At 42.9% G+C, this 14613-nt stretch overlaps 2 protein-coding genes across 2 annotated transcripts; both read left to right on the plus strand.

Annotated features, from left to right (window-relative positions):
- The first annotated feature begins 292 nt into the window (after window positions 1-292).
- LOC123001109 (toll-like receptor 2) lies at window positions 293-930 on the plus strand. The gene has a single exon (XM_044384423.3). It carries the CDS (start codon window positions 331-333, stop codon window positions 928-930), a length of 600 nt encoding a protein of 199 aa, XP_044240358.1. The 5' UTR covers window positions 293-330.
- Window positions 931-2920: 1990 nt separating this feature from the next.
- On the plus strand, window positions 2921-13538 carry TLR2 (toll like receptor 2). The gene is made up of 2 exons (XM_026499502.4): window positions 2921-3140; window positions 10979-13538. Exon 2 carries the CDS (start codon window positions 10995-10997, stop codon window positions 13350-13352), a length of 2358 nt encoding a protein of 785 aa, XP_026355287.1. The 5' UTR covers window positions 2921-3140; window positions 10979-10994; the 3' UTR covers window positions 13353-13538.
- The last annotated feature ends 1075 nt before the right edge of the window (window positions 13539-14613 follow it).

Here is a 14613-nt window from a genome sequence, read left to right on the forward strand (position 1 = left end):
TGGTATTGTCGGTCTTTAATTTTAGTCAGTTAATGAGTAAGTTCTAGGGATGTCATGTACAGCATGATGACTATAGTTAGTAAACACTGTATTGCATACTTGAAAGTTGCTAAGAGAGTAGATCTTGAAAGTTCTCATCATAAGAAAAAAATTATAACTATGTGAGGTGATGGATAGTAACTACATTTGGAGTAGTAATCATTTCATAATACATACTTTTATCAAATCATCATGCTATATAAACATTTAATACAATGATATAAGTGAATTATACCTCGATAAAACTGGGGAAAACACCACACTGAGATACCCCTACATGCTTAGATCCTGATGGACCTGTGTGACTCTCCATTCTACGTGCGCGGCCAGCAGGTTCGGGACACGCGTCTCCCCGTCTCCAAATGCCACCGGGCAGCTCTGGTGTCCGCCGTGTGCTCTGTCCTCTTCCTGCTGATTGTGCTCACGGGGGTCCTGTGCCACCGCTTCCACGGGCTGTGGTACCTGAAAATGATGTGGGCCTGGCTCCAGGCCAAGAGGAAGCCCAGGAAAGCCCCCGCCGGGGACGTCTGCTATGATGCCTTTGTGTCCTACAGTGAGTGCGATTCCTACTGGGTGGAGAACCTGATGGTCCAGGAGCTGGAGCACTTCAACCCTCCCTTCAAGCTGTGTCTGCATAAGCGGGACTTTGTTCCCAGCAAATGGATCATCGACAACATCATCGACTCCATCGAGAAGAGCCACAAGACCATCTTTGTGCTGTCTGAAAACTTTGTGAAGAGCGAGTGGTGCAAGTATGAGCTGGACTTCTCCCATTTTCGCCTCTTTGATGAGAACAATGATGCCGCCATTCTCATTCTTCTGGAACCCATTGAGAAAAAGGCCATCCCCCAACAGGAAGTGTTTGAGTTGAAGAATAATTCTAGTTTTTAAAATGGAAATATTCATACAGTGAAATATTCTTGGTTTTCAAAACTTCGTTCCATGTTGATTTAGAATTTTACTCTTTATTTCGCACAGGCAGTATTAACAACATTCCTCAGAAATCACAGATGTTAGTGAAATCTTTTCAGAATAGAAAAATTTAGAAGAATGGGCATTTGTGTTTACAAAGGCGTGTAAAATAATGCAGGGATTATATTAGATTTTCATTAAGTGATTTTTGACGGATGTATTTCTTATTATTTTATTTAACTATTTATAAGGCACTTTATAGGAAAAAGACACAGACTCTGAATTTTGATAACTTCATTTTAGAATTTCTAAATTTCAGTCAGATGGTCAAAAACATAAATGTCTACCATGAGTTATCCTTTCCCAAACAACTTTTCATACTCTGTGCTCATTTTCTAACCTTAAAAAATAAGTTCGTAGTGAGTTGTAGGAGGTCTTATGCCAAACAAAAAGCGGACTAAGGAGTCTTGGAGTCTAATCTGGGTTTGCACCTAGCTGTGAGCCATGAGACTTGAGACAAATTCTCCAGTCACTTGAGCTGAAGGTGTAATAATAACAGAACAATTTATTTCATGTGTTATTATCAGATTCAGATGAAAAGATATATTTGAAAGTGCTTTGAAAACATTTATGAATATTGTACATAGATGACACTGGTAATAACTTGTGGGTAAATAAATTATTTCTACCTGACTTTGCCAGAACATTCTAATTGGCTTTGGGATTACAAAGCCATAACATCAATCTAGGCAGCTCAACTAAAGACATGTAGAGAAAGAACAGAGTTTTTTTAGATTCAGGGGAAAATACTAGAAAGAAGTTTTCTTAGGTACACAATTGAGAACTCATGCGGAAGAGAGGTGGGGATTTTGCAGTAAGAAGAAAGTCTTTTCAGGGAACCGCAGAGCCTGGATCATTAGGGATAGAGAGAAATATCCACATAGTCAGTAACCTGTATAGAAAACCGGACTCCACCCTCTCAAGTTCACATTCATGCCCATTAAGTTTGCCTGATATTGGAAACTTTCATGAGGATTAGGGATGTGGGACAGGGCAAGAGAAAGAACCCTGGATTTAGGGTACCATTCTCATTTCAAATCTCAGTCCGGCCACAATTTGCATGGCATTTCCTCCTGTGTGAAAGAGAAGCAAGAATTCTTTCTCAGCCTTAATTTGTGAAGATCAAATTAATTATGAATATAAAATGTACTGTATGGATATTATTAAGGCAGCTTAATTTTTAAAAGGTAGTTTGTTTCCTTTATAAACATTCTTCACTAGTTTCTGTGGCAATGAAAAAAGCCAATCTAAGACTGTTTTTGGAATTACTTTGAGAGGCAGGGATGGAACGGAGCAAGGTTAGGATTTGGATTCAAAATCTTAAGAGATAAGCGGGAGCCGCCCAGCTTTCATGGTCAGAGTAGGGGTGCCACATCGGTGCTCCAGTCCCCGAACCACCAGGGACTGCCCCAGGATTGGACAAAAATGTCCTTACCTGCTCCTCAGGCAAGCTTCTGCTCCGTTGGTCTGGATAGTGACTGGTAAGCTATTTTAATATAGGAGAGCATAGCCATGCTGGTGGGAGCGGACCCTGGAGACAGCCCGCCCGTGATTAAGTCTTGAAGCGGGGCGGGGTGAGAAGTGTGAATCCGAGCTCCCGAGGATGGAGAGGAACGGAGAAGGGGAATTTGAAGACCGCGTTTCGGTGTACGTGAGGCTTTGAATGCCAGACCTTCAAGAAAATACCGGTTGGGTAACTGGCCTCTGATTGTGAAATCTTCCTCTGTGCTTCGGGAATTTACCCATGGGGGCCGCTTGCAATCTCGGTTCTCTTCTCTCGGCTCCTGACCTCCAGCAGCCCCAGCGCCCTCCTCGGACCCGGGCGGCCTGCAGCCGGCCGCCACCTCCGTCAAGGTCACCTGACGCAGCCCGGGGCCAAGGCGGCGGCGGCGGCGGCGGCGGCGGCGCCGCGGGGACACAGCGGCCGGCGTGCGCCCCGAGCTCGGACCTCGCCTCCCCTGCGCGGCGGCGCGCTCAGCAGACGGCTCAGCAGACGGGCGGTCCCCGCAGCCGGCGAGGAGGGACATCCGCTCCGCGCACTTTTCCTTTCGCTGCCAGCCTCGGGCGGGCGCGTCGCGTCCGGAGGCGGCGAGGAGGCGCGGCCCGACGGCGGCTCGGTCAGCTCCCAGGTACGTCGGGCCGTTCTCGCCGCCGCGCCCCAAGGCTTCCCCCGTTCCCCCCGCAGCCGTCCGCCAGGGATCCCCGCTTCCCTCTCGCCTGCGCGCGGGGCCCGAGGCTGGCAGGCGCGGGGGGGGGGGGCATGAGGCCCCGACGCTCTCGCGGCCCCGGGTCTGCGCGCCACCCTTCTCTCCGGGCGGGGGCGACGACGGTCGGGTAAGGGCTTTCAGGTGGCAGGCGTGCGTCCCGCTGGGGGTGTGTCGGCACTTCTTGGTTACCGCGGGACCAAACACCGCAAGCTGGATATCCGTCGCTGTGACAAGTGGGAAAGGGTCGGGACTCGGGGTCCGCCCAGGACCCTCGCACCCTAACCCCAAGCGCGGCCTCTGCGCGGGGCTGAGCTTCACGCCCCCTGCGTGTTCCTCCATCCTTAAAATACCTGAGTTATGTCTCTGATGAGAAAAATAACTTAGAGCATTTAAGCTTAGGTGAGTTCTTTAAATAAGAATGCCCTGAAGTTCCCCTTCTAACTTCTCAGGCTTCTATAAATGAGAACTTGCGTTTAGAACTTGGATGCAAGCCAGAATAGTGTTTTTTTACTGTTTTTTGGGGGCGGGGGGAATTGATTGATTAGGTGTGAACAGCTCAGCTGGCTGAGATGACGCTAATCTTGCAGAAGGTCTTGTCTGCACTGTAACTAGCTCAGATCTTTACCAAAAAGTAACTGGTAGATAGGGTGGCCTGACTTGAAAGCAGAGACCAAAAAAAGGAAATGGGGCCTGACTTGAAAGCAGAGACCAAAAAATGTAATGGCAAACATCCTACTTGAAAATGACTTATTCACCGGTATTTTAAGTTTCTTCCTGTTCTAAGCAGAGAATATTTGCATCTTTAAACTTTTTACAATGCACTTATTTTATGAAAATTGCTAAAGTTTACAGCATGTTTTGTCAGTTTTTAAGCTATCAGTTAATTTTTTGCATTGTTTAAGAATTTGGCTTGGTTGGTTAAATACCTTATTTTGATTTTCATGATTGAGGATGATTTATGGTTAAACGGAATTGTGGGTGTGACCTTCTTATAAAGCTCTCCTAATAAATGTAAGTTGTATTTACTCTTTATAAATAAGAGGCTTGCTTTTCAAAATTATATTTTCTCCCACAATAGCATTTAAAATTTATATTACTTTTCCCTCATACCAAAAAGCCATGCCTGAGTCTTTGAATGCTGTCTTCTTTCTTACCAATTATTAAATTTAAAAAAATGCAGTTGTTGCTTATTGCTGCCTACTCTTACCAGGTTTATTTTCCAAATTGCAGAAGAACTTATGTTTTGGGGTACTTCTTTCAATGATGGACTATGGATAAAAATTCTTTTTTTGCTTTTGAGTGTCTGAAAATGTCTATCTCACCTTTACTCTCGAACAATCATTTAAATGGGTCTTGACGTCTAGACTGGCAGGTGTGTCTTCCCTGCCCTTTGAGAATTTCATTACATTGTTTTCAGGCGAGTTGAGGAATTTTTATTCTTTTTTTGCTGGGGATTCAATATGTATTTATAATTTGGCAACTAATTTTTTTTTCCAATTCGAAAAATTTTTTAGTTATTCTGTCTTTTAGTATTTGGATCCACACCAGCATAAAGGCAGGCCTGGGGTTCTGATTTCTTACAGGAGATTTCTAGTAGGCTGGCTTTCAGCTCCGGCCAGATGGCAGAGATTTTTTAGATCCCTGTTCACATTAGGGGTGGCCTTTTCCCTCCTGTGGCTTCATGGAGAGCACACATTCAGGTCACAACCATGCATTGGGCCCTGCGACTCTTCTCTACTCTGGCTTCACCCAACCATTACAGCCGTAGCCCTGATGCGGGTATCTGGTCGTGGTTTCACTGGGGGTCACGGGACTTCAACTTCCTCTCAGTTCTGGATCAGCAGATGTGCACAGCCGAAGTTGCCTCTCATGCCAGGCTTACTTGTCAGACTGCCATCTTTTCCTGGGTCTTGGGCCAGTAATGCCTTACCGCTCTACCAATTTTCTAAATTCTTTAAGCAGATGATTTTATACTTTGTCCAGACCCACAACCCTCATTAGATAGGATTCCACTCAGTCTAACTGTAGCCACTGCTCTTCCCTTTTTTTAGTGTCTTACTCCGCGGAGCTCTCTGCCCCACTCTGTAATGTAGAGGGGAAGTGGGAGGAGAGAGATGTGACTCTCATCTTCAGTGTCAAGTTGTTAGTGGTAGTTTTGGCATCACCAATAATTACCATTTGTTGAAAAGTCACTGTGTAATAGGTACCATATAATATTTGTATGAAATAGCCCAAGATCCCTGCTTTTACGAATTTTATAGTTTAAAGACAAAAGGCTAGGAAAAAATTTAAAAAATACATGTATTTGACCTTTAAGTCTTAGCTGAAAGGGGTTTAGATTTCTTGAGATGGGTGCTGTTTATTACAAAAGGGAAATGACAAGTAAATTTTGGTTGCCCAGTACAGTCATACTAAGATGATTTTTTTCAATAACTGATTCAGCAGAAAGACAATGGGCTACTATAGTACCAAATAGTAATCTCATCTCATCTACCCCTGTCAGTTTTAGAGGTGGGGACAATACTGGATCTATAGTCTTCATGGGTTAGTTTCCATTGCCTGCTGTTTCTGCTCTTTTCATACTCATTATCTTGCTTCCTGTGGTACCTGGTTGTTTTTTATGGTGTACTGGACATTCATTTCGAAAAACTGACTGTAGGAAGACGTTTGAGGCCTCGGATAATATTATTCTCGCCTAGAGAAAATTTCCCTTTGCTTCTGCAGGTACCTATGAGCACTAGCATTCCAGAAATCGTCTTAATCCATTTGCAGAGACTGAGATTGTCTGAGCCATCCAGATAAATCAGAGCTGTGCTACAATCTCCCTAGGGGCTCGGTTTCCCCTGGGTCAGCTTTACCTTTCCATCCATGATTGCCTCGGACCTTAACCTTAAACTCCCTGTCCTTCAAGGCTGTCAGAGTGTCGCACAGCCTATCAGACGGGGCTTACTGTGTTCAAGGTGATGAAGAACGAGACTGAAAATTTTGGCAGAGTACTGGAAACTATAAAAAATGACATAGTTCTTTTGGGGAAAAGAACCAAAGAACCATCTGTTTAACTGTCAGTTGAAGTAGATGAAATAGATGAAAAATGGCAATAACCGCAAAATTTAAAAGCCGGGGATGGATCTAACAGTACAATAAACACAGCTGAAGAGAGAAGAATAAACTAGAAAGTGGATAAGAAGAAAATATTGAGACTGAGACTTGAAGAGGCAAAATATGGCAAGAATGGAAGAGAAAGAAGGCCTGGAAAATAGAGCTAAACTCATGCATAGATGAAAATGTCTGACCTTAAATGAATATATTAGAAATGAAGAATGGCAGAAGATTAATGAGCAAGCATCTACCTTAAGAAATTAGAATAAGAACAATGAAATAAGTCTAGAGGAAGCAGAAGGAAGAATAGAAATTAGTGAAATAGAAAAGAAATAGAGGATCTATGAAATGAGAAGCTGGTTTTTGAAAATGCTAGTAAAAAATGATAAACCACTCACAGTCCAAGACAATCAAAAAAGGCACAAAGAACTCCATCTAAGGAATAAGACAGGACATTAAAATAGAAGGAGGATGTTCTAAGTAACTGTGTCAATAAATTTGAAAATTTAAAAGAAAACGATAAATCCCTTGAAAAACACAATTTACCAAAAGCTGACAGATGAAGAAAAAGAAAACCTGAATAGTTCCATAGCTGTTAAGTATATTTAATGTATTTTACAAAATCAAGATAAATGTATAGATAATAGATAATAACAACAAAAACTACAGGCTCCGAAGGTGGCATTGGTGAATTCTACCCAAGGAAAGGAAAGGAAATGTATAGGGCTATTTTACTCTGAATATAGATGCAAAAATTCTAAAGAAAATATTAGTAAATAAATATATCCAGTAAAATATAAAAATAATAATATATCCAGACTAACTTGGGTTTATTCTAAAACTGCAACATTGTCTCAACACTAAATTGATTAATGTAATTGCCAGTATTAGCAGGGTGAAGGAGGAAATTCATGTTATCATCTCAATAGATACAGGAAGACAAAAAAGAATCTGATAAAATGCAACGTTCAGTAATCAAGAAAACAAAATAAAAGTATGCAGATTGGAAAAAAGAAAAAAGCCCATTACTTCTGGCTGATATGACTGTGTACATAGAAAATAAAAATAATCTACAAACTGTGGAATTACTAAATCAATTTAACAAGGTTGCTTAAGTGCATGGTAAACACATAAAATTTAATTGATATATATATATATATATATATATATATACTCATATACTACACAGAAGTACATAATATTTTCAAAGCTTTGAAAATATCAAATACCTAGGAATAAATCTCATAAAATACACTCAAGACCTCTATGCAGAAAATCATGAGATATTTTTGTGATAAAGAAAACCCAAATAAATGGAAAAATGTATCCTGCTCATATATTGGAAGATTAAGTGTTGTAATGATGTCAGTAATTCTCAAGTTGATCTACAGATTCATGGTATTGCCAATTAAAGGAACAAGTTTTGTTTTTGAAACTGATAAGCTGGGACGCCTGGGTGGCTCAGCTGGTTAAGTGACGTGATTTTGGCTCAGGTCGTGATCTCACAGTCCTGAGATCGAGTGCCCCAGGTTGGTCTCCACGCTCAGCTTGAGTCTGCTTGAGATTCTCTCTCTCCCTCTGCCTCTGCCCCTTCCCTTGCTCGCGCTTTCTCTCTTAAAATAAATAAATAAAATCTTAAGGAAAAAAAGCTGATTCTGCAATTTATAAGAATATGCAAAGGGCCAAGATGAACCAGGTCTCACTTGAAGAAGAGCAACAAGCAGGTACGACTTACCCTCAGTATATTAAGATATGTTATATGTTTAATACAGTGTTACTAGTGCAAGGATAAGACAAATAGACACTGGATCAGAATTGAGAGCACTGAAACACCCTCACCCGTATGAGGACACGTGGCTATGGGCAAAGGTAAATATTGCTAATAGTTTCCCCAAAATGATCTTTTTAAAAATGGTACTGGGTCAATTAAATATCCATATTGGAAATAAAATGAATCCTGCCCGCTCCCTCAAATATGAATCCCTGAGAATGAAACGCAAAGCAATAAAGATTTTAGAGAATAATAAAGAGGGGCACCTGGGTGACTCAGTCAGTTGAATGTCTGCCTTTGGCTCGGGTCATGATCCTGGGGTCCTGAGATTGAGCCCCGCACTGGGCTCCTTGCTCAGAGGAGAATCTGCTTCTCCCTCTGCTTCTGTCCCTCCCCTGTCCCCTGCTCTTGCCCTCTCTTCTCAAATAAAAGAAAGAAAGAAAGAAAAGAAAAAAGAATAAAGAGATTATCTTTATGATAATATAAGAGAGATTTTTTAAACAGACCACAAAAATCACTACTAAGAAACAAAACAGAAAATGTAAGAACATCTGTTCATCACAAGATTCCGCATAGAAAGTGACAAGGAAGGGCACAGAGTGGGAGAAGAGAGCCATGCCTTGTTTCATGGCGCGAGGCAGCTACTGCTTTTTTACAAGTTGAAGGCATGTTGCAGTCCTGCACCCACCAAGTCTGTTGCTGTCGTGCTGCCAACAGCACTTGCTCATTTTGTGTCTCTGTGTCACACTTCAGTAATTCTGGCAATATTTCAAACTTCTCCGTGATTATTATATTCTTTATGATGATCCGTGATCAGTGATGATGACTCACCGACAGCTGGGATGATGGTTAGCCTCCGCTAGCAATAAATCATGTTGGAATGAAGGTATACGCTTTTTTTTTTTAAACATTGCACATTTAGCAGCCTACTGTGTAGTAGAAACATAGCTTGTGTGTGCGCTGGAAAAGTAGAAAAATCATTTGACTCACTGTATTGCGATAGTCATTTCGTTGTGAAACTGGACCCACTGTACCTTTAAGGAAAGCCTGTATTTGTAACACATGTATCTTCTATTTTGAGAGTATATATCTTTATAACTACACATTGTTAAAGTAATGATTAAATACATATAATGTAATATTTATAATAACTATTATAATAGTGACGACCCAGTAGAAAACAGTAGGCCAAACACTGAAGCAGTACACCTTACAAAGGAGGATTCCAGATGATCATATGAGGCATGATCATATGCGAAAATGTTCAGACTCATTGTTAGTCCAGGAAATGAACTTCAGATTACAGTGAGATGACACGACCTCCCTACCGGAACCGCTGAAATGAAGACGACTGGCCGTGCCCCATGGAGGCCAGCTCGAGAGCGGTTGCACTCTCACCCAGTGCTGGTGGGAATGCCAGCTGCGGTGTAGCCATACTATGAAACACGCGACCGATTGGGAAAGAATCAGAAATGTCTCTCTATGTGGACGTAGGAAGATGTCAAGTGACATTGTTAGGTGCGAAGTGACCGTCCAAAAGAACCATGCGTGGTACGGCCCCATTTAGCTGAAAGAGACAGGAGGCAATGCAAAGCATTTGGGTGGCCATAAAAAATCGGGCAGCAACAGCTAGTAAATTTCCAAACCAAGTATGTATTAACATTATGTATCTTTTAATTCTCTGTGCCTATAAATCATATAGCCTAGGCCTTGATATTCTCTCAGTCTGTGAATGTGGGAAATTAGTTTAACCCATAAAAAGTGTTCTTGGGGTTACATTTCTAAAAATATTTTGTACAGTTTATGTAGTGAGCAAATACAAAGAAGGACAGGCACAAAGAATGAGAGAGCTGAATCGAGCCAAAGAGGGACACAGGGCGCAGAAGGCGGGCAGAGAGAAAGTGCTGGATTCAGGGTTGTAAGGAATCTCGCAGTGGTGGAGAGTGTTATTTCCCCCTGCATTCTCCAAACAGCCCATGCAGACTGGGCACCGCTTCTGCACTTCTCTGCAGGAAGTGAAAGTTGTGGTGGTCTGATTGTCCCTCAGCCCAGCAAACCACCTTGCTCTGCCTGGCGTTTCCAGCATCCCTCCTGCCTGCCAGTAGTAAGTGCCAGACAAGCGTGAGGAGCACGGGACCTTTGTCTTTTGGTGAAAGAGTGTGCTACCCCTGGAGCTGCGTTCAGTGAGTACTTGTCCACTGAGGGCCGTGGCTGGGCTCCGTGAGATCTCTAATTCATACGGGGCATCGAGGCAGGGAAGAGGCATGTTTAGGTACAAGAAGGTTTGAAATGCAGGAGTAGGCGATGGTAAATCCATATGGTTAAGCCTAGCTCATTTCTTCTTCTTTTTTTTTAAGATGTATTTATTTTAGAGAGAGAGAGAGAATATGAACAGAAGTGGGGGGGCGGGGGTGAGGGGGTGAGGACGACAGAGGGAGAGGGAGAGAAGCTCAGCAGGGAGTCTGATGCAGGGCTTGATCTCAAGACCCTGAGATCGTGACCTGAGCCAAAGCCAAAAGTTGGATGCTTAACTGAGCCACCCAAGCCTAGCTCATTTCTTAACCTGCTTGCTTATTCGTTCCTCCATTCATTCATTTACTTATTCTTTCAGCTCATGCTCAGTGAGTCCTGCTCTGTACTGCCAGATGGCATTGGGATTTTAAGCCATGGTACAGTGGCAGATTCTCTGTGTTAGTATTGCTGGGTGTGTCAGGGAATTCAGTTGTTACCCCCATTCATACATTCCATTGGCCTCTCTGTTATTTCCTGGTGGCTCTGTGTGTGTGGGGGGATGTGGGGGGGTATTATGCCTTACAAAACATTTCTCAGGAACTGGAATCATGATAAACTGTCAAACACAATTGCTCATTTGAACCTCTTTTATTTGTAGGTTGGACCACTGGACAATGTCACGTGTTTTGTGGACAGTATGGGTGTTGGGGGCTGTAACCAACCTCTCCAAAGAAGAGGCCTCTGATCAGGCTGCTTCTCTGTCCTGTGACCCCACTGGTGTCTGCGATGGCCGCTCCAGATCTTTAAACTCCATGCCCTCAGGGCTCACGGCAGCTGTGAGGAGCCTTGACCTCTCCAACAACGAGATCACCTACCTTGGCAACGGTGACCTGCGGGGCTGTGTGAACCTCGAGGCTTTGAACCTGGGGTCTAATGGAATTAACACAATAGAGGAAGATTCTTTTTTTTCCCTGCGGCGTCTTGAACATTTGGACTTATCCTATAATCTCTTATCTAACTTATCATCCTCCTGGTTCAGGCCCCTTTCTTCCCTGAAGTTCTTAAACTTACTGGGAAATCTTTACAAATCACTCGGGGAAACACCTCTTTTTTCTCAGCTCATGAATTTGCGAATTCTGAAAGTAGGAAATATTTACAGCTTCACTGAGCTTCAGGAAAAGGATTTTGCTGGGCTCACTTTTCTCGAGGAACTTGAGATTGATGCTTCCAATCTCCAGAGGTATGAGCCAAAGACTTTGAAGTCAATTCAGAACATCAGTCACCTGGCTCTTCGTATGAAGCAGCCTGTTTTCCTGCTGGAGATTTTTGCAGATCTTTCAAGTTCCTTGAAACATTTAGAACTGAGAGATACTCATTTGAACACTTTCCGTTTTTCAAAAGCATCCATCAGTGAAACAAATACGTTGATTACAAAGTGGACGTTTAGAAAAGTGAAAATCACCGATGGAAGTTTTAGCGAAGTTGTGAAACTGCTGAATTATGTTTCTGGAGTGTTAGAAGTCGAGTTTGAGGACTGTACCCTGGATGGGCTGGGTGATTTTAACATAGCCGATATGGACAAAATTAAAAATATAGGTGGGATAGAGACATTAACAGTACGGAGGTTGTATATTCCATACTTTTACTCATTTTATGATATGAGTAGTATCTATTCACTTACGGAAGACGTTAAACGAGTCACAGTAGAAAGCAGTAAGGTTTTCCTGGTTCCTTGCTCACTTTCACAACATTTAAAATCACTAGAATATTTGGATCTCAGTGACAATTTAATGGTTGAAGAATACTTGGGAAACTCAGCCTGTGAGCACGCCTGGCCCCTCCTGCAAACCTTAACTTTAAGGCAAAACCGTTTGAAATCATTAGAAAAAACCGGAGAAACGTTGCTTACTCTGAAAAACCTGATGAACCTTGATATTAGTAAGAATAATTTTGTTTCTATGCCTGAAACTTGTCAGTGGCCAGAGAAGTTGAAATACTTGAACTTATCCAACACGAGAATAAATAGTGTAACCCGTTGCATCCCCTGGACACTGGAAATTTTAGATATTAGCAATAACGTTCTCGAGTCATTTTCCCTGGTTTTGCCACAACTCAAAGAACTTTACATTTCCAGAAATAAGTTGAAGACTCTACCGGATGCCTCCTTCTTACCCATGTTACGAGTCATGAGAATTAGCAGAAATACAATAAGTACTTTCTCTAAGGCGCAGCTGGATTCTTTTCACACACTGAAGGCCTTGGAAGCCGGCGGTAACAATTTCCTTTGCTCTTGTGAATTCCTGTCTTTCACTCAAGGGCAGCAAGCGCTGGCCCAGATCCTGACCGACTGGCCAGAGAACTACCTGTGTGACTCTCCATTCTACGTGCGCGGCCAGCGGGTTCGGGACACGCGTCTCCCGGTCTCTGAATGCCACCGGGCAGCTCTGGTGTCCGCCGTGTGCTCTGTCCTCTTCCTGCTGATTGTGCTCACGGGGGTCCTGTGCCACCGCTTCCACGGGCTGTGGTACCTGAAAATGATGTGGGCCTGGCTCCAGGCCAAGAGGAAGCCCAGGAAAGCCCCCGCCGGGGACGTCTGCTATGATGCCTTTGTGTCCTACAGTGAGCGCGATTCCTACTGGGTGGAGAACCTGATGGTCCAGGAGCTGGAGCACTTCAACCCTCCCTTCAAGCTGTGTCTGCATAAGCGGGACTTTGTTCCCGGCAAATGGATCATTGACAACATCATCGACTCCATCGAGAAGAGCCACAAGACCATCTTTGTGCTGTCGGAAAACTTTGTGAAGAGTGAGTGGTGCAAGTATGAGCTGGACTTCTCCCATTTTCGCCTCTTTGATGAGAACAATGATGCCGCCATTCTCATTCTTCTGGAACCCATTGAGAAAAAGGCAATTCCCCAGCGTTTCTGTAAGCTGAGGAAGATAATGAACACCAAGACCTACCTGGAGTGGCCCACCGATGAAACTCAGCAGGAAGGGTTTTGGTTAAATTTGAGAACAGCAATAAGGTCCTAGATTCCTACATTAAAGGCCAGTCTGGGTCTGTGGTGGTCTTTGTGTCACTAGTGGTAGCTAAGTCCATTCTGACAGTTATATGTAAACGACACGAACGTACTGTTGTTTGCAGACTTGCTTACTAAAACCACTAAAGCTGTTCCTATTTTGTTTAGTTTTATAAAAACTACCAGGTTGAAAATAAAAGCTTCTTGGTTTTTCTTTATCCTGTGAAATAGTCATGATCTCGGTCCATTACCGACATCAGAATATCTGTAGCAACTGGCTTAGTTCACTAGGAAACAGCACAAATGAACAGATCTCATATGAATGTGTTGGTCAGTTTCCTGCAAGGACACTCCTCCGTGTCTGTAGACGGCATTCTCTACCGCACTTAGCTGTCTCCTCTGTGTGTGACTGCTCTCGAGAACAACAAGGGAAAAGGTTGGCGAACTCAGCCAAACTTGTTGCTATTCCTAGAAAAAAAAGTGCCTGGAGTCCCCATTTAACTTCATAGGATGCAAAATACCTAGACGGTGTTTTCACATGACCCGAGTCTGTCTTTCTGGGTGTTGGATGGGTTTCTCCGGTCACAGTTGCTTGAGAGAGGATATAGAACACCATATCCGGTAAATTATATCTTTCCATGAAAATGAAACTAATGAAGTACAGCGGACCCTTGAACAATGCAGGAGTTAGGGACAGTGATGTACCCTCTTCCCGCTGTGCACTCGGAAATCTGTGGATGTAACTTTGACTTCCCCAAACCTTAACTACTGGTAGTTTACGGTCGACCAGAAGCCAAGCAGATAACAAAGAGCCAATTAACACACATTTTCTATATGTATGATATACGATATTCTTACAATAAAGTCAGCTAGAGAAAAGAAAATGTTATTAAGAAAATCATAAATCTGCGCGTAAATGGGCCCACTCAGTTCAAATCAGTGCTGTTCAAGGGTCAAGTGTAAATATAATACCCACTTTAGAGGACTTCCAAAGAAGCTCCCACATCCCTGACTCTGATCTTCCGTCAGCCTTTAACGCTGTGTGAAGTTCTGATGAGTTTCTAGGTACCCCATCTTCTAATACATTTCCCTGCGGCATCTTGCTTTTTTCTTTCTTCTGAAAGTCTTATTTCTGATTCTAAAAAGGCTCTCCCCCCCCGAACATTTACAAAAGCACATGCGAGCTACATAGATTTTTAACAAGTATATACCTAGTGATTCCTTAAAATGACCCCCAAAAATAGTTGATACGCACTAATTTAAAGATAGATACT

This window comes from Ursus arctos, unplaced genomic scaffold (genome assembly GCF_023065955.2).
Source record: "Ursus arctos isolate Adak ecotype North America unplaced genomic scaffold, UrsArc2.0 scaffold_11, whole genome shotgun sequence".
In the NCBI taxonomy this organism is placed as follows: domain Eukaryota; kingdom Metazoa; phylum Chordata; class Mammalia; order Carnivora; family Ursidae; genus Ursus; species Ursus arctos.